General features: G+C 53.3%; 9 protein-coding genes across 9 annotated transcripts; 5 read left to right on the forward strand and 4 right to left on the reverse strand.

Annotated features, from left to right (window-relative positions):
• Positions 1–1,252: 1,252 nt before the first annotated feature.
• Positions 1,253–7,878, forward strand: A1O1_02218 (glutamate synthase [NADPH]; the record flags this gene model as incomplete). Its single annotated transcript, XM_007723129.1, has 4 exons — positions 1,253–1,428; positions 1,484–1,524; positions 1,581–4,927; positions 4,984–7,878. 4 exons carry the CDS (start codon positions 1,253–1,255, stop codon positions 7,876–7,878), a joined length of 6,459 nt encoding a protein of 2,152 aa, XP_007721319.1.
• A 1,091-nt stretch (positions 7,879–8,969) lies between these two features.
• Positions 8,970–10,850, forward strand: A1O1_02219 (uncharacterized protein; the record flags this gene model as incomplete). Its single annotated transcript, XM_007723130.1, has 1 exon — positions 8,970–10,850. One exon carries the CDS (start codon positions 8,970–8,972, stop codon positions 10,848–10,850), a length of 1,881 nt encoding a protein of 626 aa, XP_007721320.1.
• A 745-nt stretch (positions 10,851–11,595) lies between these two features.
• On the reverse strand, positions 11,596–12,228 carry A1O1_02220 (uncharacterized protein; the record flags this gene model as incomplete). Its single annotated transcript, XM_007723131.1, has 2 exons — positions 11,596–12,130; positions 12,221–12,228. The coding sequence occupies 2 exons, from the start codon at positions 12,226–12,228 to the stop codon at positions 11,596–11,598; spliced, it is 543 nt and encodes a 180-aa protein (XP_007721321.1).
• A 716-nt stretch (positions 12,229–12,944) lies between these two features.
• On the forward strand, positions 12,945–15,236 carry A1O1_02221 (anaphase-promoting complex subunit 8; the record flags this gene model as incomplete). Its single annotated transcript, XM_007723132.1, has 1 exon — positions 12,945–15,236. The coding sequence occupies one exon, from the start codon at positions 12,945–12,947 to the stop codon at positions 15,234–15,236; it is 2,292 nt and encodes a 763-aa protein (XP_007721322.1).
• A 745-nt stretch (positions 15,237–15,981) lies between these two features.
• On the reverse strand, positions 15,982–16,803 carry A1O1_02222 (uncharacterized protein; the record flags this gene model as incomplete). The annotated part of the gene is made up of 1 exon (XM_007723133.1): positions 15,982–16,803. One exon carries the CDS (start codon positions 16,801–16,803, stop codon positions 15,982–15,984), a length of 822 nt encoding a protein of 273 aa, XP_007721323.1.
• A 716-nt stretch (positions 16,804–17,519) lies between these two features.
• On the reverse strand, positions 17,520–18,257 carry A1O1_02223 (uncharacterized protein; the record flags this gene model as incomplete). Its single annotated transcript, XM_007723134.1, has 1 exon — positions 17,520–18,257. One exon carries the CDS (start codon positions 18,255–18,257, stop codon positions 17,520–17,522), a length of 738 nt encoding a protein of 245 aa, XP_007721324.1.
• A 638-nt stretch (positions 18,258–18,895) lies between these two features.
• On the forward strand, positions 18,896–20,269 carry A1O1_02224 (uncharacterized protein; the record flags this gene model as incomplete). Its single annotated transcript, XM_007723135.1, has 2 exons — positions 18,896–19,352; positions 19,410–20,269. 2 exons carry the CDS (start codon positions 18,896–18,898, stop codon positions 20,267–20,269), a joined length of 1,317 nt encoding a protein of 438 aa, XP_007721325.1.
• Positions 20,270–20,657: 388 nt separating this feature from the next.
• On the forward strand, positions 20,658–22,556 carry A1O1_02225 (uncharacterized protein; the record flags this gene model as incomplete). Its single annotated transcript, XM_007723136.1, has 1 exon — positions 20,658–22,556. The coding sequence occupies one exon, from the start codon at positions 20,658–20,660 to the stop codon at positions 22,554–22,556; it is 1,899 nt and encodes a 632-aa protein (XP_007721326.1).
• Positions 22,557–23,905: 1,349 nt separating this feature from the next.
• On the reverse strand, positions 23,906–25,651 carry A1O1_02226 (uncharacterized protein; the record flags this gene model as incomplete). The annotated part of the gene is made up of 1 exon (XM_007723137.1): positions 23,906–25,651. One exon carries the CDS (start codon positions 25,649–25,651, stop codon positions 23,906–23,908), a length of 1,746 nt encoding a protein of 581 aa, XP_007721327.1.
• Between the last annotated feature and the right edge of the window lie 604 nt (positions 25,652–26,255).

The raw sequence follows: 26,255 nt of genomic DNA on the forward strand, positions 1-26,255 counted from the left end.
TCGACCATGGCCGCGGCACAGGCCGATGCGGGCAAATGCGCACTTCACTCCCAGTCGGGCACGAGAGTGAAGTCCGCCTGCGCCAGTGAGGTTCGTCTCAATTTCAATTCATCAGCTTAATTATGTGTGTGTGCGAGTGTGTGTAAGCGAGGAGGATCTCGGGGTCTACTGTATAGCTACTAGTAGGCAGGTAGGTAGACTTTGGTTGGAGGTGCAGTGGAGCGCAGTTATGACACACAGTTTCGCCGGGTGCTGGCACTGGGTTAGTAGGGGACTCGAAGAGAGCCCAGAGGAGTGGTTTCGTTAAGGGTACTGGGGGTGGTCTGCTGCAAGACTTTGGAGCTGGACACTTCGGCATCTCTGTACTTAAGACACCTATAGAGTACCTAGTAGAGAGTATAATGTAGGTACCTATAATACGGTGGGGACCCATGGGTACCTACATGTACCTACCTACCGAATACCTACCTGGGTACTGGGTAACAATAAATAATGAAAAGAGAGCGCCGGTAGCGGCGGGACTTCTTCTCTGAGGGCGATTGCAAATGGTAATCGATGTCCAAAATCAAGGCAGTGATTGGGCATAGACCTCCTTATCAGCACATGCGGCATGGTGGCCATGGAGCCGATGAGACTCCATCCATCTGTTCTATCGAGCAACCCACAGGCACGAATAGAGCTGCCCATGCACAAATGAACGCCCGGTGACAGGGATTCCGCAGGCATCCCCCACCTTCACTTCTGCGCAGTGAACACACACTGGCACACCTCTCGCAATTGTGCCACGGGCTCTCTGTCGGCAGCTTGCGACGTTTTGTTGTCTTTGATCACCCGAGATCTTAGTCCCTACGCCCACCTAGTCAACCGGCGGACTCCTACTGCTGTCCCCGAACACACTCTTTAGACCCTCTGACGAGGACTGACTGAGGCTAGCCACTCAGCACCAGCAGAAAAGTCCTCGCAAACTCAAGACTCCAAACCCCACACCTTGCGACCCAATTTCTTCCTTTTCTTCCCTTTTGTCCACACCCTTCCTCCCATCTTCCTGTTTACCACTCAGCTCCCAGTCAGTCTGTCTCTTTGTCGTCGTCAGGCTCGTAGAATATCCATCGGAGCTCAGTCCTCAGATATCAACCCCTTGGAGCGGTTGTCCTCGACAGTCCCAGCGCAGACGACGTTTCGCACACCAGACCGCATCCGCCACCCACCTTTCCTCCGCCCCTTCGGAAAACTGTCGCCCGTCGACCATAGGATGGGCCCAGTTGTGGAGGAAACATACAATCAAGAGATCGAACCAGCCGAGGTGCAGGAAGAGTACACTCCGTATCAGCCCACGAAGGGCTATGGATGGGGTGAGGCCTTACCCGTGAAGCAGGGATTGTACGACCCTGGCTTGGAGAAAGATGCGTGCGGTGTAGGCTTTGCTGCGTAAGAATCGCCTCAGCCTCCAAAAACACGGGAAAGCGTGCTAATTGTCGTGCAGCCATATTAAGGGCAAGGCGAGCCACAAGATCATTAGCGATGGTGAGCTCTATATTCCCCGGTGCCGCGGCAATGTGGCCTCGTCTAACAGTCTACAGCACGAAACCTCCTTTGTAACATGACCCATCGTGGTGCAGTCGGCTCAGATGCACGAGATGGCGATGGCGCTGGTGTCATGACATCCATCCCACACAAATTCTTCGTCAAGAACTTTGCTCGTGAGGTTGGTGTGGAGTTGCCACCACTGGGTCAATATGCTGCCGGTAATCTCTTCTTCAAGCCAGACACGGAAATGCTGAAACACGCCACCCTGAGCTTTGAAGAGACCGCCCAGTCTTTGGGACTGCGCACCCTTGGTTGGAGAGAGGTTCCCAGAGATTCCACCCTCCTTGGTCCCGCGGCACTTTCACGCGAGCCGATCATTCTGCAGCCCTTTGTCGTGCTTGCTTCCGCGTATGGTACCGGCAACAAACCTGAAACCACTGACCCTGAACAATTCGATTCCATCGACTTTGAACGGAAGCTGTACGTCCTCAGAAAGACAGTCTCGCATGACCCTCGATGGAAACCGTGGTTCTACGTGTGCTCGTTGAGCAACAGAAACATTGTTTACAAGGGACAACTTGCGCCAGTCCAAGTTTATCAGTACTACCATGATCTCGTTTCCGTGGACTACGAAGGTCATTTCGCTCTCGTCCACTCTCGGTTCTCCACAAATACGTTCCCTTCATGGGACCGGTCACAACCTCTGCGGTGGCTTGCTCATAACGGTGAAATCAATACTCTTCGAGGCAACAAAAATTGGATGAGAGCCCGAGAGGGAGTGTTGAAATCCGACCTTTTCGGAGATGACCTCGAGAAGCTCTTCCCCATCGTCGAAGATGGAGGTTCTGATTCCGCCGCTTTTGATAACGTCCTAGAGCTTCTGGTGATGAATCGTGTACTGTCTCTTCCGGAGGCCGTTATGATGATGGTTCCTGAGGCGTGGCAAGGCAATACCGCCATGGATCCAGCGAAGGCGGCTTTCTACGAGTACACGGCCTGTTTAATGGAGCCTTGGGACGGCCCAGCTCTGTTCACCTTCTCTGACGGTCGTTACTGCGGAGCGAACTTGGATCGAAACGGTCTCAGACCTTGCAGATACTACGTGACCGATGATGACAGAATTGTCTGCGCATCCGAGGTGGGCACCATTGCCATTGAACCGGAACGGGTAGTCATCAAAGGCCGCCTGCAACCCGGTAAGATGCTACTGGTAGATACCCAAGCTGGACGCATCATTGATGATGCCGAGCTGAAGGCCACTGTGGCAAACCGACAGCCTTTCCAACAGTGGCTCGACAAGAATCTGATGAAGATGCCATTGATATACGAGTCGCTGGCTAAAGAACTTGATTTGGGTTTCAAACTCACAGAGGAGACCGTTCAGGAGGATACCAAACTCCGCGCGTTCGGCTATTCGTACGAACAAGTCAGTCTGCTGCTTGGACCTATGGCGGCCGACTCAAAGGAGGCACTTGGGTCCATGGGCAACGATGCTCCTTTGGCCGCTCTTGCTCAACAACCGCGTCTGCTCTATGAATACTTCAGACAGTTGTTCGCCCAGGTCACCAACCCACCTATCGATCCCATCCGGGAAGCCATTGTGATGTCTCTGGAATGTTATGTCGGGCCCCAAGGCAATCTGCTAGAGATGGACGAATCCCAATGTGGTCGACTCCTGCTCCCCTCTCCGATCCTTGAAATTGAAACCTTCAACGCAATCAAGAATCTGAGCCAGTACAACAAGGACTGGACTGTCCGCGTCATCGACATCACTTTCGAGAAGTCCGCTGGCACAGATGGCTACATGAAAGCTCTTGACGACATCTGCGATGCGGCGACCGCTGCCATCGAGGAGGGTGATAAGATCATCATTCTGTCCGATCGAGCCACATCCGAAGATAGAGTTCCGGTGTCCGCACTTCTGGCTACTGGCCTTGTGCATCACCATCTGGTTCGAAACAAGTGGAGATCTCGAGCTGCAATCATCGTGGAAACAGCTGAGGCTAGAGAAGTGCATCACATGTGTGTTCTGGTTGGATATGGTGCAGATGGCATCAACCCTTACTTGGCCATGGAATGCATTCTGAAGATGAACCGACAAGGGCTCATCAGGAAGAAGCTTAGCGACAAAGAGGTCATTGCCAACTACAAGGCTTCGTGCGACGGAGGTATCCTCAAGGTCATGAGCAAGATGGGAATCTCCACTCTTCAGTCTTACAAGGGCGCCCAGATCTTCGAAGCCCTCGGTATCGATGACTCGGTTGTTGACCGTTGTTTCTCTGGAACAGCCACCCGTGTTCGTGGCATGACTTTCGAAACCATTGCCGAGGATGCTTTTGCTTTCCACGAGAGAGGATATCCCACTCGACACATCCGCGATATTCCCGGTTTACCTGAGACCGGCGAATATCACTGGCGCGATGGTGGCGAGCCTCACATCAACGACCCTGTGAGCATTGCCAACATCCAAGACGCCGTTCGAACAAAGAACGACAAATCTTATGAAGCTTACTCCATCTCCGAGTACGAGCAAATCAAGAACTGTACACTGAGAGGCCTGCTTGATTTCGACTTTGAGCAACGTCAGCCCGTGCCAATTGATCAGGTTGAGCCATGGACAGAAATTGTCCGACGATTCGTCACTGGTGCTATGTCCTACGGTTCTATCTCCATGGAATCGCACTCCACTCTCGCTGTCGCCATGAATCGCTTGGGTGGTAAGTCGAACACCGGCGAAGGCGGTGAAGATCCCGAACGAAGCCTAAAGATGGAGAACGGAGACTCGATGCGATCTGCCATCAAGCAAATTGCCTCAGGACGTTTTGGTGTCACCTCCAACTACCTAGCGGATGCTGACGAGCTTCAAATCAAGATGGCCCAGGGTGCGAAGCCTGGTGAAGGTGGTGAGCTTCCAGGTCACAAAGTCTCTGAGTCAATTGCCCGCACTAGACACTCCACTCCTGGTGTTGGTTTGATTTCGCCTCCACCTCATCACGACATTTACTCTATTGAAGATCTGAAACAGCTCATCTATGATTTGAAGTGCTCCAACCCTAGGGCCAGAGTCTCTGTCAAATTGGTGTCTGAAGTAGGAGTAGGTATCGTGGCGGCCGGTGTTGCGAAAGCAAAGGCCGATCACATTCTGATCTCCGGCCACGATGGTGGTACAGGTGCTTCAAGATGGACCGGTATCAAATATGCTGGCCTGCCCTGGGAACTTGGCCTGGCTGAGACCCATCAGACCCTTGTTCTCAACGACCTCCGCGGTCGTGTTATAGTGCAGACCGATGGCCAACTCCGAACTGGTCGTGATGTGGCCATTGCCTGTTTGCTCGGTGCTGAAGAATGGGGCTTTGCCACGACCCCGCTCATTGCTATGGGCTGTATCATGATGCGAAAGGTAAGAAACCCAATGCCTGGTTATACTACTGATCCTTTACTGACTCGATGATTCAGTGTCATCTGAATACCTGCCCGGTCGGCATTGCCACGCAAGACCCCGTTCTCCGGAAGAAATTCCAAGGCACTCCCGAGCATGTGATCAATTTCTTCTACTACATTGCCAATGAATTGCGCGCCATCATGGCCCGACTTGGGATACGGACCGTGAACGAAATGGTTGGACGTGCGGAGCTCCTGAAAGTGCGCGACGACCTTCGCAGCCCCAAGACTCAGAATCTCGATTTGTCCCTCATCTTGACCCCAGCCCACTCCATTCGTCCTGGCGTTGCAACGTACAATGTCCGCAAACAGGACCACAAGCTGCACACCCGGCTGGACAACAAGCTTATCTCAGAGTCTGAATTGGCCCTGGAGAAAGGTCTCCCGTGCCGTATTGAGACCGACATTGTCAACACGGACAGAACCTTGGGCGCAACTCTGTCATACCATATTAGCAAGCGGTATGGCGAAACTGGCCTGCCTCAAGATACGATTCATGTCAACGTCAGAGGCTCCGCTGGTCAGTCATTTGGTGCTTACCTCGCTCCCGGCGTCACGCTGGAACTGGAGGGCGACTCCAATGATTATGTTGGCAAGGGTCTTTCTGGTGGCCGTTTGATCATTTACCCTCCACGCAGCGCAGTATTCAAGGCGGAGGAGAACATCTTGATCGGCAACACTTGTCTGTACGGTGCAACGAGCGGCACCTGCTACTTCCGGGGTGTGGCTGCCGAGCGATTCGCTGTTCGAAACTCTGGCGCCAATGCTGTCGTTGAAGGTGTTGGCGACCATGGTTGTGAGTACATGACCGGCGGGCGTGTTGTTGTGCTCGGTAGTACTGGCCGGAACTTTGCGGCGGGTATGTCGGGTGGTATCGCCTACGTGCTTGACATGAATCAAGACTTCCACTCCAAGATCAACATGGAGATGGTGGAAGTATCTGGTGTCGAGGAGCCTTCCGAGATTGCATTCCTACGCGGAATGATCGAAGACCATCACCACTATACTGGTTCTGAACTCGCCGCGCGCATTCTACTGGAGTTCAACCGTGCGCTTCCTCGATTTGTCAAGGTCTTGCCTACCGACTACAAGAGAGTACTGGCTGAACAAATGAAGAAGGCTGAAGAGGCAAAGAAGGCTGAGTACCCCTTGCCGATACTTCCCGGCAATCCTGTTCGCAATCTTCACCAGGGACAACGCGATGCTGCCATTGAAAAAGAGGCCAAGCAGAAGAAGGTCGACATGCTTGATATTGAGGAAGGCATCAATGGTGATGCTGACAAGGCCAAGCAAAAGAGTGCACTTGTCCTCGACAAGACTCGCGGCTTCATGAAGTACACCCGTCGGAGCGAGAAGTATCGCAGCGCTAAGACCCGAACCAAGGACTGGGCGGAGCTCTCGTCACGTTTGAGTGAGGACGAACTGAAGTATCAATCAGCGCGATGCATGGATTGTGGCGTGCCATTCTGCCAATCTGACACCGGCTGTCCAATCTCCAACATTATCCCCAAATGGAATGAACTCGTGTTCCAGGACCAATGGAAGGATGCACTCAACCGCCTGTTGATGACGAACAACTTCCCGGAGTTCACCGGTCGTGTGTGCCCTGCCCCCTGCGAAGGGGCCTGTGTTCTGGGAATCAATGAAGATCCTGTGGGTATCAAGAGCATCGAATGCGCCATCATCGACAAAGGCTTTGAGATGGGCTGGATGGTTCCAACTCCACCCCCGGAGCGAACTGGCAAGACGGTCGCCATCATCGGATCCGGCCCAGCCGGCCTTGCTGCGGCCGATCAGCTCAATCGCGCGGGACATACGGTGACCGTGTACGAAAAGTCCGACCGTGCTGGCGGCTTGCTCATGTATGGTATCCCCAACATGAAGCTTGATAAACGCATTGTCCAACGACGTGTGGATCTCATGGCTGCCGAAGGCGTCAAGTTCGAGACCGGTGTCATGGTTGGCCCCGGCGAGAAAGTCAGTTTGGAGTCACTCCGTAACAGCTACGACGCAGTTGTCATCTCTACCGGTGCTCAAGTCCCCCGTGATTTGAAGATCAAGAACAGAGAGGCCGAGGGCATCCACTTCGCCATGGAGTTCTTGCATGCCAACACGAAATCGCTCCTTGACTCCGAGCTGGGCGATGGCCACTACATCTCCGCCAAAGACAAGCACGTCATCGTCATTGGAGGCGGTGATACCGGTAATGACTGCATTGGCACCTCTCTGCGCCACGGCGCCAAGTCCATCACCAACTTTGAGCTTCTGCCACAGCCTCCCCCGGAACGGGCTCGCGACAACCCATGGCCTCAGTGGCCCAGAATCTACCGTGTTGACTATGGCCACACCGAAGTCAAACAACACTATGGCAAGGATCCTCGTGAATACTGTGTCATGACCAAAGACTTTGTGATGGAGGATGGCAAGGTGGTCGGCATCAATACCAACCGGGTGGAATGGACCAAAGGATCAACTGGTGCCTGGGAGATGAAGCCCAAGGAAGGCAGCGACGAGTACTTCCCAGCGGACCTCGTACTGCTCTCCATGGGTTTCCTCGGCCCAGACGACCGTCTCTTCGACTCGGAAGTCGAGCTTGACCCACGCAAGAACATCAAGACACCCAAGAACATGTACAACACCAACCTCCCGGGAGTCTTCGCGGCCGGTGATTGCCGTCGCGGCCAGTCTCTTATCGTATGGGGCATCAACGAAGGCCGAATGTGCGCTAGACAAGTGGACTCTTACCTTATGGGCGAGAGCTCTGTTCTTCCCGTGACAGGTGGCATTGTCCGCCGCGTGCAGCACGATGCTGTTCCAAAGCCGAAACCGTCCAAGGCTGACCAGCAAGGCGATATGGCACACGCTGCGGAGGACTTCAAGCGCAACACGGACATCAAAACCGCTGCCTGATCGGACGGCTGCGCTGTACCAAATTGAAACATCAGGCGAGCAAAAGGTCGAGCAGTAAAAAGTACCATTGGGTTATATGGGTGGTTTCCTCGATCATTACAGCCTTGGGACGACATGATGAGTGCTGGCGGTCGATTCGGCGCTTTCCGCTACCAGGTTTATGAAAGGACTACGGAGCGAGTACGGAAACGGCTCTGACGACTTTTCGCACATCCCATGCTTTCACAACGATGGGTCATGTCTCCACATCTTACGATCGTTTATCAGCGGGGAGTTTTCTGTCTTCTGGCATTTCAAAATCATCCAGTCATTGTGTTCATTGCGTGGCTCATGGTAGAAAGTTTGCAAGGTTATGAAATTGAATTGGGAAAGTCGAGTTATTTATTGTAGAAGAAAAGGTCACATAGGGGCTGGATCAAACTGCCAAGTGGGATGTATCAACATAGCCAACTGTAGATAGCAGAATCAATGTAGCCCTTCCAATGATTTTCCTGCTCGAGTAGTCCAATATGTTGTAGCACAAGGGATAGAATGGGTATAATAGTAACGCGGCATAATTAGTCTAATAAATAATCCAGTCATTGATATGCGAAATATGGCCATTGAGCGACTAAAGGCTGGTGGCGCCTACTAGCGTTTTGATTAGTGCGCTATCCTGATGTCCTTCTACTAGCAGTATCTTGTTGTTTATACGTGAGAGAAAACCAACCATCACATTGATCTCGACGCTTTGCGGGAGATTTCTTAGGCTTTGGCTCCTTGGACGGCAGTACCGTTCGCGTGTCCACATATCGGGCTGTTGACATATCAATCTAGCTGCGAGGAGATAAAGTCTGGTGGAAAAGCACTGCGTTTCTGGCCATCCGGGACTTGCCCTTTGCGACTTTCAGCGTGCACACTCTAACCCAGCCATCGACGTCACAAGCATAACTCGACACCCCGGGCCACAACGCACATCTTGAAGAGAGGCTGACTATCATCTCCGTTGCGTCTGTCATTCGAACAGCGCGGGAAATCGAAGAAAGGATACGCCGGGGACGGGGGACATTGTTATCCACGCAACTTGGTCCTTTCAAGGAGTCTCTGACAAAATGTTCTTGACGACCTCTCTCCCATTTCTCCCACCTCCTTCGGCGTCACTCCTCCCACCCCTCACTAATGCATCATCTGATCTGTCGGCCTTCAACCAACACTCAGCTGCTCACCAACAAACATCTCGTCGGCAGAAGGCGCACGCTACAGCTTTGCAGCGTAACAACACGCTCGCCATCCTCAGCGCTGATGAGAGAACAATCGCCCAGCGCAAGATGGCGATAGCCATGTACGGCTACAGCTGGCTGAAGCCTGCAGGGTGTGCCAAGACCATGCTGGGTAGACGCGAAGAGGAACTCGAGCGGGAGGAGGTCGAAAGGCAACTGAGAGAGGTCGAACTGCAAGAGAGAATGCAGCAGGAAGCGGATGAACAGGATCGTCTGGCGCAACTCGGGGAGACTGGGGAGCCCGGCGAAGGGCGGGATCTTGATGAAGACATTCCGGACGCCGATGCCGATGAACAAGGCGACGAAGATGATGGTGAAGAACTGTCCGATGAGTTCGAGGATGTCGACGAGGAAGATGGCATGGAGGGAGATCTCGACGATGAGATTCCTGATGCCGACGCCGACGACGGGGTGGAAGAAGACGAAGACGATGATGAAATTATGTCTCCAGAAGCGGAAACCACCAACGCAGACTGGGTCTACGATACACGCCGAGAACCAGACACTGACGAGGATGAGGCTGCTGCGCTATCACCGGTCCATGCTGCCGCCCGAGTCAGGATGCACGCATCTGCAAGCGTGGCCGGCGTTTACATCGCCAATCGGGGAAGTGATCGGTACGACAACTACGATGAGCGCGACGCAGAAGATCTGGCCGACGCGATGCTCGACGAGGACGAGATCTTTGAGGACAGGCGCGGCACGGAACCTGGAGAGCGAGATCTAGACGACGACATTCCCGAGGCCGAATCAGAACAGGCTTGGGAACATACCGATACGGAATTGGACGAAAGTGAAATGGATATCTCCATCCTCCCGGGCACTCAGATACAGCCAGCGCACCAGCGTTCAAGCCTGCTGGGACCGTCACGCCGAATTAGCTCTGGTAGACAGTCAACTTACCCTAGCGGCTCCAGGCGAGTTTCACAACGAAGAAGCTCCGGACCCTGGATCATCGGCCCTTCTGTGGGTCAGAGTCCTCATCCTCACGGGCATCAAGAGGTCCCCGACTCGGCCCATCACGGCTATACCTACAATCGACCCACGCCTGCCGCTGCGTATGTGGACACAGAGGGCCCGGCAAGAGTCATTTCTGGAAACCGCGCCCATGCTCATGCTCACGCTCACGCCCAGGCTCAGCAGCAACACCAATACATCCAGACGCCAGCAATGCTCGACAGCCCGCTCGAAGTCGACGCCGAACTGGACCGGGATCTAGACGACGCCTTCATCTCCACCGGTGCAAGAGGGATCGGCGGTCGAGCCACTACGAGCAGAGGCGTCCCCGTGGCTGCGGGATCGGACTCGCTATCAAGCAGAGCAGGCGCAGCAGGTTTGCACGGGAATGAAAATCCTTCCCGCGCAACAGCTGCGCGAAACTGGCTCGACGGCGCGGCCGCTGCGGTCGGCGGGAGCGCGAGGCGGACACTGTTCGGGCGGGCCGTGCGCCGAGGCAATGCTGTGATTGCGAGCGCGCCCGTGAATGCCGCCGATATTGAAACCACGACTACTTCTACTGGCATATCGAGCGGTGGGCTTTTCACTCCATCGCCAGCTGTGGGACAAGCTGAAGGGACGGTAGCACAGGACTGGGAAACGCCGCTTAATCGCCAGGCGAGCCAGGAGGGTGCTGCTAGTCAAGGACAGGGCCAGAGGGAGACGCGCAGCCGGAGTGGACGATTGTTGGGTGGAAGGACGAGAAGGGAGCGGTAGACTTGGGTGGAAAAGGACACCTCACATACAGGATCATAGACGATGGGAGATGAAAGCGCACGTGTTTCTGCGCTGGAGCATCAACCATCACTCAGGAAAGAGGGCACAAATTACCATTAGCTATTTCCAGTTTGCTTGTTCTTTTCGCATTTTCTTCGTTTGCATGTCCTCGGGTGAGATTCGGGGTATAGCAGAACTTAGCAAGGTCCTACTGAGCTCCTGATCGCCGTGTGGACAGCATCCTCCCCAAAGCCAAGCCCAGTCAATTGCACCAATCTGGTGTAAACCCAGGTTCTTTGTGGTTTTTTGGCAAACGCGCTGGCAATCCAGTTCCAAGGTACGTCCAGATACTCCGCAACGCCCTTGCTTGTTGTTGATTCCTTCTGTTGTGTAATGCACCCAAACTATCCACTGGAGATGCCTGCCATGTAGAAAACTGTTGTACAAGAAGGCAGGACGGGAGAAAGGGTGTAAGGTGACCCTCAGTATCGTACAGGGAAAGCAGGGGATCGAGATATCTGGAGGGGGTCCAGTGTGTCGTCTTCAATGCGGGGGCGAATGGAAGACTTGTCTGGAGGAAGCGGACCAGGAAATATGTTTGTGGCGGTTTCTGTTTGGCACAAGAACGTGCTGCCCGAGGCCGTTTCTCATGCAACGCGCCTACCGCTATCCATGATAGCGGAGCGTGGAATCCAAAGTGGCGGCTCCAGGCCGGATGAAACGTGATATCCACTCCCAAGTGTTGCTAGAACAGCCAGACGTATGCGAAGATAGCCCAGACGGCGATGAAGAATAGTACCCAAGCCTTCCATCCAACGCCCGTTCGCTCGGCCATTCTCAACATCCGCCTCATTGTGCCCCGGAGCCTGACCCCCGCATTCTCAAACGTGTCATTGATCTGACTAGCCAGCGCACTCGAGTCTCGGATCTCGTCGCCTATGGCGATCGTCAAGGACTTCAGTTGGGAAACTTTTTGGGACAGCACTGTGGTCGCCGTGATCTCATTCTGCGCTTCCAGTTCCTCAAGCACGGAGGTGGAGTACTGGCCTTTTGAGTTGGGGGTCGCGGAGCGGAAGGAGGATGAGGAATCGTGTTGTGTGCCGTTGGCACCGGGATAAGGGCTTAGGTATGGTGAGGAAGACGGCCGGCCTGCATCTGGTTGCAATGGATAGGCGTAGTTTGGACGGGTGGAGGATGAGCTGGAAGGTCTGGAGCCAGGATAGTCTTGGAAAAGGGACGAGGATGGTGCAGTGCGCCGGTTTAACGAGGAGTACCGGTTACTATAGTCATAATGGCGTGATTAGTCTGTATTAATCACCCAGACAACATGCGATACTGTTCTCAGTCTCGCTTCAGGGGATAATACGTACTTTGACATGATGGTGGTGGTTTATTGTTGAAAGATGTCCATGAAAGTGACGGTTTGGCACATTACTGTGTTTCAGTGGCTCGGCGTTCAAGCTTGTCTTAAAATCCTAGTATGCACTGTCGCAACACCTGAACAATCACACCTGAAGTAGGTCTCTCTCTATGAGTAACGGTGTCCTGTACATTGAATGCTGGCGCTCTGTCATGGTAGGTGAGAGGTTGTTATGGCCAGATCGAGAGGCCAGTGTGACGATTGCACGATTGCACGTCGGACATAGGACGGAGTTACTATTATTATGGCCAAACATATCTTGTGCTGGTGCAGAATACGGGGAAGACCAGTCCAACAATCATTCCCTGTCCTATCACCAAGTCATCTCTCAGCATCTGGCATAGAGACTTAAAATCTGTTGTGCCTCTAGACTCGTAAAGCTGTTGTCCTTGGGCCAGCAGCTCGTGTGTGGCCCAATCATTGCGAAGATTTGTCCTCGCTTCATGTACCAATGCCGGCGAGGCTGAAACACAGCCTTGTTTGTATCGCTACGGTCCTGCACACGACAAGGCGCGTATTTACTCTCCACAACGCGTCGTCGGAGTCAAACCGTGAGTTGCACATCAACTGCGCCCATATCTACAAGATTAACGGTGCTTGGGTCCGCTAATCATGGCTTCAGGTTTCTCTATTGGTGATACTTCTCGTTCTTGAACCTTGTGCTACCATGTAAAATGGCCCCACGCCGCCAAAATGATAGCTTCGGCTCTGTTGGCGAGACCGATCCTGAGATTGTGTTGGAATTGAGGGAGCGCCTCACCGAAGCCTCGATCAAGTGCTCGGAACGCTGTCTATACCAGTCGGCAAAATGGGCGGCCGAACTCCTGAACTCCCTACCTGAAGACCTCGAGGCCGATAATGACTCCCGTATGCAAGATACGAATAATGCCCAGCCCTCGTTTCGAATCTTCTCAACGACTCACGATGACCCGGAAGAGGCGAGATTGGAGGCAAAGGAGGCACCAAAATACCTCCTGGCAAAGACGTTTTTTGAGACAAAAGAGTTCGACAGGTGTGCTGCGGTGTTTCTGTCGCCGGCAATCCCAGCTGGCGGCCTTGCCATCTTCGACAAGCCGAAAGGACGAACACCCACATCCACACCGTCTCGAGCCAAGGGCAAGTCAAAGCAGAATGACGCCAACTCGGCCAGCCCGTTCCCTCGTCTCAGCCAGAAATCGCTGTTTCTGTCACTCTACGCCAGATACTTGGCAGGAGAGAAAAGAAAGGACGAAGAGAGCGAAATGGTCCTAGGCCCTGCAGACGGAGGACAAACTACAAATCGTGAACTGCCGGCCCTAGCCCGGGGGCTGGAAGCATACTTCAGAGCGAGAGATGCTGCAGATCCGCGACTGGAACGGTCGCAGGGATGGTTGGAATATCTGTATGGGGTCGTGTTGGCCAAGTCAAGACAGGAAGATCTCGCCCAGCAGTGGCTGCTGCGTTCCGTCCGGCTCAACCCTTATCACTGGGGAGCCTGGGAGGAATTGTCGTCCCTGCTGTCATCCATCGATGACCTAACGGCGCAGATGTCCTCCGCTATGCTTCCGCAGAACATCATGGGCATTATCTATCAAGCCTACGCATCGGTCGACCTCTTCTCAATGAGCGATCAGTCCAACACCGTCGCGTACTTGAAGACCTTGCTGAACTACTTCCCCACATCGACGTTCCTACTGACCCAGCTTGCGCTATCATATTATCACGCAAAAGACTACGAAGTATCCGCCTCGATTTTCCAGGACCTGTTGACCGCCCATCCACACCGGCTCGACGGCTTGGACCACTATTCCAACATCCTCTACGTGATGGCCGATCGGCCAAAGCTAGCTTTCCTGGCCCACCTGGCCACCTCCGTTGACAAGTTCCGGCCTGAAACGTGCTGCGTGGTGGGCAATTACTACTCGCTCTGCTCGCAGCATGAAAAAGCAGTCATGTACTTCCGCCGCGCCCTGACGCTGGACCGGAACTTCCTGTCGGCATGGACATTGATGGGGCACGAGTACATTGAGTTGAAGAACACACATGCAGCCATCGAGTCGTACCGCCGCGCCATCGACGTCAACCGTAAGGACTATCGAGCGTGGTACGGCCTGGGCCAAGCATACGAGGTGCTGGACATGGGGTTCTATGCCCTGTTCTACTATCAACGTGCGGCGGGCTTGAGGCCGTACGATCCCAAGATGTGGCAGGCCGTGGGTTCCTGCTACACCAAGATGAATCGACTCGACCAGGCCATCAAAGCCCTCAAACGCGCACTGGTGGCAGGAACGTACTTCGACGATGCCAACTCTCCCCAGTCCAGCTTCGCCGCATCCACCGCCACCGCAAGCGTCACAAGCAGTGCGGCGAAACTCAAGTCGCAGCGACCACCCGCTCCCGCACGCAAACTACTCGACCCGGAGACTCTGTACCAGATCGCCCTTCTGTACGAGCGCAGTGGCCCTGACGGTGAGGCCGAGGCCGCGCGGTATATGGCCCTCTGCGTTGCGCAGGAGACGGGCGGCACCCACAAGTCCGTGCTCGAGGCGGAGAAGGCGTTACGCAAACGCCAACGCAAGGAGGCCCGGGCCAGCGCAATCGCAGAAGAGCGCCGAGCCCGTGTGGCTACCATGAGGGCGGAAGCGGGCCGGGATGCGGATGTCAACCTTGAGGACGATGTCGGAGATCTGGGAGGAGATGATGATACCGAGATTCTGTCGTCGCCGGCTTCGGCGGCGAGCGATGTCGAGAACGCAGATGAAGGAGACGGCGACGGCGACGGCGACGGGTTCGGCACAGGGACGACAGCCACGACATCAAAAGCACGGCTGTGGCTGGCACGGTGGAGCGTGAAGACCGGGGACCTGGACCGGGCCGAGAGACTGGCCGAAGAACTGTGCATGGATGGTTACGAGGTGGAGGAGGCAAAAGGCTTGGTCAGAGAGGTCAGAGGGCGGAGAGAGGGGTTGCTAGGCAGTGAGTTCTGACAGTGGAGTTCACACCTCTGCACCAGAGAAGGTGGTTATGGGTTTGCCAGGTTGAGCAGTCATGCTCCTTGAAACTGGACTACATGACAGCGCTCCTGGGTCGTCCTCGGGCTATTGAACACTCGGCATGAAAGGGAACATTGGACTCAGTGAACATGTCTTGAAGTGTAGAGAGTATCTCGTGTTGCTCACTGCGAAGGCGCAATCACCCTACCATTACCACAGTGTTCCCAGGGCTTTAGCGACGGTGGGACAGGACTTGAAGCCTTTCCCTCTAACCATCAGCACGCACAGGCCGTCGTCCGGTTTCAGCACACCAGCAAATCTCCCCACAACCATTTGCGTTAAAAAAAAAAGAGTGTACCACTATCAAGCTTCAGCTCCAGCTCCAGCTCCCTGTTCACCTTTTGGGGTTTCCAGCTCAGCGTGGCGGTTCCGATATCGATATTTCATCAATTCGTCAAGGATCATTAGGTCGACTGTGCGCCGTTGTGTGTGCAAGCAGCAACAGCGAGATGTTGAAGGGGTAGCGGTTGCGTCAAATCCAGCTTCGATATGGTGACGATGCCGCAATAACGTTGCAGGCTTCTCCCGCCGATCGAGGAGAGGTCAGCTTGAAAAGTGCTTGTCGATAAGTCTCCCACAACATTGTCTGTCAAGCTCCAGCAAAGGAACGAGGTCCCGTCCAGGTTGGCCATCCATGGTTGCACCAGAGGACAACTCATTTGACGCGAGTTTCGAATGTTCACATCTTTCGCACTGCATTTACTTGGCAGTCGATCCTGGCGCTCCTCACGTCGTTGACCCAAGCGGGATAATGGGCCCATACAGTGAGGGCAATCCGTGTTCCACCACGAATGCTCCGCACAAGCTTGCCAATCTCCTCGTCTTTATCGTCGTGGCTCCAGCGTACAGTGTGAGTCTTGTACTCTCTGCCTGCGTGGACATTGGTAATGATCTTTCTTGCCACTGGGAGTCTCGGTCGGCTCGAAGCAGTGGACGGCCCCGAGTTTGAGGGGTAGACCACCACCTCAAACCAAGTGTGACTGTTCATGTACGTGTTGAAGAAGTGGTTGTCCCAGCCCCATCCCTGGTCTTTGGAGGTGACGGTGAAGGTGAGTGAGCGCAGACCCTTTGCTGGAAATGTCTCTGGGAGGTCCACCGCCAGGTATTCTAATCCTGCCGTGGTTTCGATCACCGTTATGGGACAAGTCCTGGAGGCCAAGGGTACATCAAGCCAGAAGCCTGCCATGTCAAGCACACCCGGAATCAAGTCGACAGGCATGACCTGGGCGAGCAGGAAAGCTGTGTGGTAGGTCTCCGAAGGGACAGGACCGAGTGGTTGCATGGCTAAGGTGAAGGACCGGGGGCGCTGGAGTCTGGAGACTGCATGAGAGACGCGGGACAGAGGAGGAGAGACGATCGGGGTGACGAAGCGTATGATGTGAGGCAGGATGTGGATGGCGAAATAGAAGACTCCGAGGATGATGAAGCCATTAATGATTGAGAAAGTCAGCATATACAAGATGTCTTCCAGGGCTGCCCCAATGAATCTGGCCAGCTCCATTATGGAGGGTTCTTGCTATTTGATGGATTGATAGGATGAAGGTTCGGCAGGCAGAAGGACGGAAGAGGATGAAGGGGAGAAGATGAAAGATCAGAAGGAGGAAAAGGTTATGGAGCGGTGGAATATGAAAGTGCAAACCAGACAATCACATGGTCATGCCGATGTTGATGTCGATGTTGACGCCGATGCAGCTAGTGACTCTTAACAGGCTCGGCGGTACTGTTCTGGTCACTACCGTGGCAGCTGGTCTGGAAGCAGGCGCGATGAAGCTGTGAGGGTGGTTCATGGATGCTGTATCTGATATTCATGTAGCGGGTGAGGAGGGTGGCAAGTTCCGCATTGTGCTCACAAAGGACAAAGGCCTAGGTAGCCGGCGAGGCTGCCATCATGGCTGTGATTCAGAGGGTGAAAGGACACCCAAGACTGGTTTCCAGGTGCCCTCCTGGCATTCTCCAGGCAGCCACAACATCTCTGCATCCCTAATGCGCCCCCAGCCACTAGACTGATGCGCGGAGCCAGGTACTCTGTAGATCTGGTCTTGATGAAGGCAGATGTGCAGCAATTGTCCCTCTCACAGCCTCGTCAGCCTCGTCAGCTCCTGCCCCACCTTCCTGCGCTGTTTCAAGGTTCGGTTTGCGATGCCTCAACTCGCAAAAATACCCTGACCAACTCCAGGATCAGCTAGGAGATATACCTAAGTACCTACCTGTAGGTACCTAGACGAGTACCCTTCCCACAGGTGTGCCTGCACTTTTGGCAATATTCTCTCCTCTGACCACCCACAAGGGATCTCTCCTCCAGGTCCCTACCACCAGCGTTTGAATCTCAATGTTGCGCCATCCACTCCACCATAGATAGTCGCCGACCATATCCAGTCTTTCCTCCTCGCCCACATCCAGCCAACGGCCTACCGCTTTGGATGGGAAGCATCTGCTCGAGACAATCAAATGCACTTGGCCTCCTTCATTCGTCTGCCGTCGAATGCTCTGCAAAACCTCCACCGGTCTCGTCAGGTAGTCGATTGAGACGACGCATGTCGAAGCGTCAAGATTTCCTTCCCTAGATCCAGGCAGTCGTACCTCGGGATCCTCATTGAGATCCTGCACGGCCCAGCCCTTCAACGCCGGGTTTTTGCTCAGCTCAGGTGCATTCATGCCCACGCCGAGTACGTCCAGTGTCCCTGCAGCTGCTGCATCTTGGACCTCGGGCGGATAGTGAGAGATCCAGCTGGAGCAGAAGTCTAGGATTCGTCCTTGCCGAGGTAGAACGCTGTCATAGTACTTTCTCAGGTTGAGGATTGCATTGTCGTCGATATGGGTGACAAAACGAGGCACATTGTAGAACGAGGAATCATTCCCAACATCCATAGGCGTCAGATCTGCCGGTGAATAAGGGAATGGTCCATGGGGACTCTTGGGAATATAACTTCGAGACGGCAGCTGGCCAGAGTCCATCTTTTTGCTGGCAGCCACGGGCCCCAGCAGGAACGAGATTGATCGAAGATTGTTCCAGGAAGCTAGGCGAGAATGCATCAGGCCGAATCATGAACAAAGGAATGATTCTTCCATGGCGTGTTGAAGATACCTAGGAACCTCTGTTGTGTTGAATGGTGAGTTCATGACGTCCTTGAAAATGGAATTCGCCCGAACACAAAACATGTTGATGTCTCAACGTGTGGCCCAGGCCCAACACTGGGTGCCATAACAGATGGCGGTCATCTCACCCAGCAAGCCGGGCTCGAACGCCTCCGAGTGAACACAAGGCTGCCCCTCATCTCAGCACAAACAATCCTCTATTGGTTGTCGTTCGACTCTGCTGACCTCATTGCTCGGGTCGCGGAAAGATCAGTCCGGTTTACATGTTTCCCCCGCAGAACTACGCGCCATCCATCCAGACTATAAGACAGAAAGACCAATTGCTATGCTGGTAGGGGAAGACGGCGGAGGAGGAGGCCGTTCGCGATATGTCATCAATGTTGTCGAGACCATTCGCTGCCTTGAGACTGTCCTCTGGTATATTGAAGCCAGGCTCATCTACCACAACTCACCATCTACATCGTCCCCATCCAGCCAAAGTCCTGGGCCACCAAACCATGGCCACCGCAGTTCACGTTGAATTGAATCCTGCAACCGCAGGTGTCTACCATGTGCCAGACATTACAACCGAATCATCCAAGATTGGAAGTCAGCTCCTTCAAGAGAACCATGACAAGTACCACATGTATTTCAACAGGGGTGGCTTTCATAACCATATCGCTCATCATCTGTTGACAATCTATGCCCTGGGAGCCACACCCGATGAGCTACAGTATGCTTTCGACACCAATAAAACGTACCAGAAACCACAGTTTCCGGTGAACAAAGGGAACGTCCAGGCCATGTCCAACCCCGACAGGTTCAAACAGTTTCTCGGCAAAGAGCAGTATTTCCATGACTTCGAGATCTTCTTCCGCCAGGAGATTGAGCACAAAGGCTGGGAGACTGTCCTAAATGAGCATGTCTTCGCCCGAACCGAGCATGCCGATCGAATGCTGACGCGGATGTTTGCTGGTGAGTTTGCATGATGGATTTTGATACACCTGTGATCTGACTGCTGATCTTGACCAGGCTTTCTTCATCCATTAATTCATCTTGGTTTCGGGGTGGACTTCAAGCAACCTGCTATCATTGTCGAGGCATTGGCTCAAGCTGCTATACATGATAACTGGACTGCAAAGTACCTTCATGCCGCAGAAGATGCCGCAAAGACGGCCAAATCTTCGAAGAGCCTGGTTCAACTCATCCACGAGAGTTTCCAAGACGACAAGCTGCATACCTCCGCCCATTGGGACGATGGCAATAAAGTCAGGGACGGCGTCCTTGTCCGGGCTCCGGACGAGATGATAGCTCTTGCCGCGCAATGGAGCGTAGAGCCTGATCAACTCGACAAGAAAACTGCCGAAATGATCAACGCCGCTGTCTACTTCACTGGGGCGGCGCAGCGTCCGACGAAACAGATCAAGTTCGACTTCTTTTTCATACACTGTGTCAATTGCTCCATCTTCTTTTCCACCTTGATTAAAGAGCCATGGTTGAGCGTGGAGAGCAAATGTAGGCTTCTCGAGTGGAAAGGTCGACTGGATCTCGCCATGTATGTTTCCCGAGGATGTCCTGAACTCCGGGTGGATGAGATCCAGAACTACAGACCAAGGGTGCCTAACGATACATGGCCCGAAACCATACGCCGAGTGGACAAACTACCTGACGATGGTCATGCCAGTAAGCTAGTCCGAGCTCTGGCGAACGGAGAACAGGTTTGCAAAGCTTTCGAGGAAGAGTCAGACGAGGTCTTCCCCATCAAGGGAGACATGTGGTTGCAGCTGGGACATATGGCAATCGACTCGGTGGAGGCAAGCGATCCTCATTGGGTCCGGTCGGCTGGCTTTGACGAAGCCTGGGAGAAGATACCGGACAGACCGAAGTTGTGATTCTCTTCTATATCTTCCGTATTGCACTGTGATACCTAGTAGTATCCTCGCTATACACAGTAATACTATCATTCAAGTTCTCACAAGAAAACGGTCATTACTGTCTGACGAGCATTTCCATTGTCTATCCACCCTTGATGAGAGCAGACACCCAATCAGACGGGTGAATAGGCGGAAGTCTGTTGGTCTGACACAAAATCTACCAAATCCGGACTCCGGACCAATCATAGCACGGCTTCAACCCCGCGTCGAACATCATGGACTGACTGCAGGCATCAACATTATTCCCTCGAGTCTCTCCATCGACTTCTTCGCTTCTTGCATCTTATATTCTCCTTGTTTTATACCGCCCGAAGTCCAACCTTGTACATATAGTCACTCAGACGCGATGCCAGACGACAGGAATAACACCTCGGCCGACGCTTCCACCCCTCCGCCCCTCGACCCTTTCCCCACCTACCAGACCCCGTATCCTCGCTCCGATAAAGACGATGATAACCCATTCATCCAGTTCCGTCGCTTTGCCGACGAACAACTCTCGTCATTCTTCCAAGGCATCCCGCAGCTGTTCGGCTTTTCATCTGGGAAAGATGCATGGAAGAAGGATTTTGACGAATTGATGCGCCGGAGTAATGAGTTGGAGGAGGGCTGGAGGAAGCAGTTCGAGCAGGAAATGGAGGAGATGAGACAGGAGTTCGAAAAGTCAAAGGCTGCGGCTTGGAAAGTGGTAGAAGGTGGTGAAAAGTCCCCGAACGATAATACACCATGGTGGACTGGAGGAAACGCATCGAATTCGACATTGAATGGAACGGCCTCGGACAACGCAAAGAATTCTCCGGCCTTATATGACGAGGACGGGCAGCCGAGAACTGAGTTGGACGCTTATAATGGAGTCCAGGGCTCTGAAACCGCGACGGAGATTCCGGTAATCAAGTCGACCTCGCGGAAGACATCGAATACATCCTCAGACTCCTGGTTCTCATCATTCGGCTGGGATGGGAAACGGCGAGAGCAAGAGACCGGGTCCGGCAATGACAAAATCAGTCTGTTCGACTCTTTGTCGGCACGGAGACAAGTTAGTCGTCCGACAACTTACACACTGTTTGGAGCTCGGAGGATGAACCCGTTCGACAACACCGACCATACCATTCCTTGGCTTCTACTGAGCCCTTACTCTCCCGTATATCTCTGCAACCCTTCCCAATCCAGGCTGTTCAAGGTCAAGATCCAGGACTCCGCGGGTCAATCATTTCAGATCTCTCGACCACGATTCTTCGAGCGGTGGTATACAGATGTCGATGAGAAGATGGCGAGGCAAATTCCTTGGGCAGATGCTTTTGAGGACCTGCTCAGCCTGCAACAGACTGGCAAGATGGTCGACAGGGACACTTCAACCTGGCGGACTCCCAGTGACTGGATTCATGGGTTAGTTCACCGTGGAAGCCTTGGTCCCGCGTGGGGATTCGACCAGCAAGGACTTTTGATCAAACGCTCGATTGATACGAAGTCCTTGGACACACAGCCTATTCCAAAGAAACAAGGCGGATGGCGTGATGGAGCTGGGCAGGTCTGGGAAAAGGAAGACGAGGAAGCGGCAACCCCCAAAACCTTACCAGCTTCAAACTCGAATGAAGAGACCTCGGAAGACTTTCTTGACGACTTTGTAGATAGGGCTGCCGAGCGTCTCGGTCCTTTCCCTCTTTTCGGAAGCATTCTTTCCGCAGCTGATTCTATCGTCGCCGCCGTGGACCAGGCAACGAAGGATTTCGAAGCAATGTCGAAGAGCGCAGAACCTGAAACCCAGGCCGAGCCCGAATCCGCCGTCACCAAAGAAGCAGCCAACACATCTACCTATTCGACATCCAGTTCTTCAGCATACTCATACGAGAACTCAGTGGCTTTCTCGGCCCCTGAAGAGCAAACTGCACCTTCGAAGTCACTCATCTCAACCCTGACCACGACAGTCACGCGCACTCTTGCAGATGGTTCCGTCGAGACGAAACGTGTACTGAAGAGACGTTTCGCGGACGGGACGGAAGAGACCAATGAAAGTGTTGAAGTGAAGAATCTCCCCAGCGTCCAGCGAACGAGAGCTGCAGAAGTGGGCGTTGACAAGCAGACTCAGACACTTCCTCCGACAGCGGATCGCAGTCAGCCGCAACATGACGGTGCAGACCAGGGCTCCGTACAGCATGCCTTGGCTCAGCAAAGTCTCAGTCCAGAGCAACAGACCAAAGGCGACGGTAAGGAGGGAACCTCGAAGAGAAGCGGATGGTTCTGGACCTGAACCCAAAAAGGCTTGATCAAATCTGCCTGCACAACGATTCCATCGGACAGGCCCTATCACAACAATGACACCCAAATCAAATTGCACGTCGTCGCTCCTGGGCTGGCGAAACCCTACCTTTATTCAAGAAATCATGTCTTACGAGCTACGCCGACATACGACAACGTTTGCCATTCACCATTCACAACTTCCATCATGTCGAGCTTGCAATGCAGCCGCAGCAAGTGAAGACACCTGTATACTCCATTTCCGGACCAATCCTTCAGAACCATCGCACGTCAGACCCACAGTTCGAATGATCGTTCTCTCCCTTTCATGATTGTGCGTGTCTCGGTCTGCCGCTGTTGGTCCAGACCGGCAAGATCATCACGGCATTCCGTCGACTGGCTATCTTACTTTCGCGGCAGCTGAAGTCGCATGCCCAGATTGAACAATCTCAATCACGATCTTCGAGAAGGCGATGAAAGGGAACCTTCTGGGAAACCGCGTGACCAGGTATATCTTGACATAACTGATTTGAACGTGAATTGCAAGACATTACTAGTACCTAGGTAGTGTTGGAAACTCTCTCCGCTCATTTTCAGACTTGGTTTGGCTTCGAATTACACCGTTACTTTATTTTTGTATATATTTTACTTATCAGATCTCTTTCTTTTGTATGATTAAAAATAGAACTCAATACACCTGGGCAACCAGGGGCCACGTAGCTTTGTATCTTGTGGTATAAACCGTATCTTTGCGCAGAAACATCTTATTATTATTAGACTGGATGGTGAACAAAACTGCGTCGTCGTCTCCGACGCCATCTACCGCGCGTCCAAGGAACAGGGTCGTTGAACTGCATTTCACTCTTAGTGCAAGAATCCTTCATCAAGTCAGGGCAATTGAATTTTCATGTCTTCTCTTCGTAAACTAGTCGTCGGCCTCGTCTTTTTTTGGCTCTCAAAAGTCAACGCTATGCTGCCTACGTACGATACGCAGTGCGGATCTCGTCAAGGGAGCCGCTCCCAGTCCAAAAGCGCCGGCAAGAAAGGCGAGAGATCTCAATTCGAACTCGATGGAACACACAACATGGAGCCAAAAACGCCTTGCAATCGTTGTAACCAAACAACCCACCCTGACCGTACCACCCACCTCCTGCTCCAATCCCATCAAATTTTGCTCCCGCGACCATTGAGACGCAACACTCTAACATGCTGAAGCGGAAAAGAAGTGTTCCACCGTTTTTCTTGTCTCGTCCTCTCGTGAAACTCGCCGAATCTGATTGTTGAACATCCATCCATCCCCGTATGACCGACTGCCTCAGCTCCCGCCGGATATTGATTCCCAGTACCGCAATTTTTGCTTGCTCAAAACACATCTTCCGGCCACTCCCATTGTTCCCGCTTGAATCCTTTGATCTGCATAGCCATCTGCTCTTGCAACTTTCGCTTCTCGACCTCGCTGGGTTCCAGCCGTTTCACGCACTGAGGACTTGGACTCTTGTTCTCGCCCTCTTCATCTACCTCAAGGATGATGGAGACCGGTCGCGGAAGGCCTATGGTGGCCATGCTCATCGCAGTCAGCTCCTTCGGTGCATCAGAGCCGTTGGAGCCGTTATTGTTAGAGTTGGTATTGGTGCTGGTGTTGCTGTTGGCGCTTTTGGCTTTCACTTGAGACTGGTTCCTCGCGTTGCTTAAATTCTGCAAGGCGACTCGTTCTGGTATTTGGGGCACTGGAGGCAAATTTCTTCCTTGTGATTTCTTGGGTGCTTGGTTTGCTAGTGCTTTTCCTGGCGTGGTCTCGGACACACATTCAGATTCAGGTGGCTGCCGTGACTGCGTGGAGGTGGGCTTTGGTTGTGAATGAGTAGAGTCCGAGACAGGTTCTTGATGCTGTTGTCGCAACAGGGCGCGGAGTTGCTGGTTTTCTTTCTCTAATTCTCGGCGACTTGGACGTTTGTGGTGATCTATATCGCTATGAGAGCTGAGAACGTCGAAGTCGACTGGGGCCTCCACCGTGGAAGACCGATTCACACGTCGAGTTCTGGTCGGAGTCTTGCTCTCACGACGAGAGATTGGCCTGCTCTCTGTTGCTGAAGGAGTCTTTTTTTCCAGTGCTAGATCGTCAAGGGGCATATTTTGAGCAGCGTTCGACTTTCTCTTTTTCGGTCCGAATTGTTGAACATATGCTTCTTCCGCTCTTCTCTTTCGGTCGTTGAGGATATCCGCAGTATGGTCCTGTATTGCCGCGTTCGGGGTCAGGTCGTTTGACGATCCACCAAACGTCTTCATCTTTCCTCCAATGCCGTGTATGTTCCACATAGAGATGCTCTTTCGAAGGCCTTTTTTCTTCTTCTTCGCGGGCTGTGCCTCTTCCTCTATTTGCTTCGTGCTGTGCTCGTGGGGCTTGAAGGCAGTTCCGAGCTTGTAGAGACGTTGCTTCAACGTGGCCGGAGTCACAGCTGCAGGCTTGAACTCCTCCAAATCGACAGAGGAGCGCTGAGGCGAGGCTCGAGGAGTGGAGTCATTGTCCGACTCGGTACCAGAAACGCTGGTGATGGAGCCCTGTTTACCCCAAGCAGAGGAGACACCAGCAGATCTCTCGTTCATACTCCCCTCGGCGAACCTGGAATTCCGTTGTCTATGGTCCAAATCGTCGGTCAGGTTGCCATTATGCCCTCGACTAGTCGTTGGTTTCTCATCATCGTCTAGAGCTTGCGTCGAAGGGGTGAGTGATTTCAGTCGTCGCGTACGTTTGCTTGGTTGTATTACCGCGTCGTCCTCTTCTGGTGGTTGCAGAATGTACATGTCTTGAGATCTGCCTCTCAGCGTACGACCTGGAGATGCCCTGCTCCATGCTTCCCGCTCCTCTCGAATGAAAGGGGGCTCGTACTGGGAACTCCTGGTTGGACTCAGGCTAGAGTCGCCGAGTCTGTAGATTGTGTGTGGCCCGGAGACATATTGCGCAGGGGGACTATCTCGTGGTTGGACCCGTAAACTGGAAACATGCTGCAGCTCTGGGGATCGTTGAGGTGATGCCAGCGATCCCGATGTCGAAAGACTGTCAGTACTCAACGTTCGAACATGCGCCTGGAACCTCTGTCTCGGAGACATTGTGGAAGACGAATTTCGGGAGCCGCTAGGAGCCATCCCCGGGAGGCAAGTGTGGCGTGTGTGGGCTAGGAGATGCGCCAACTCTTGTCGGCCGATTGAGCGAGTCGTGTCAGGCCGTTAACATTACAAACGATGCGTGGAGAAAACAATCACAAACTATGCATATTAAGAAAGAACTGCCTGGAGTGCTGGACGAAAAGCAAATTAGCTGCTGGCAATGAGATGTGTAGAAGGGAGAAACCGAGAGAGACCTGGCGATTTGTTTACAATCAACTGCGCATTGACTCTTTTGACGCCGACGATGGTGGGGCGACAAGAACGCAGTTAACAGTGACGTAGAGAGTACCAGATATCTCCAGTTAAGACGTGGATAAGCGTCCCCCAGAGCCATCGAGTCTAGAGCCTGTAGAGCCACTTAACCGCGGGGCCTAGTAGGCCTTGGAGTCCAACTCCAGTTGAGGTTGGATCTGATTAGGTAACCCCCCGCTGCCCTAAATTATTTTCATCTCCAATGCTTAAGGAGCGCCTAACACCACCGCTCCTTACGCTCTGCCTATTGAGGCCTTAGCAACAGACACTATTGCAGTCAAAGACCACACTACCA

This window comes from Capronia coronata, assembly GCF_000585585.1.
Source record: "Capronia coronata CBS 617.96 chromosome Unknown acBCG-supercont1.2, whole genome shotgun sequence".
NCBI lineage: Eukaryota > Fungi > Ascomycota > Eurotiomycetes > Chaetothyriales > Herpotrichiellaceae > Capronia > Capronia coronata.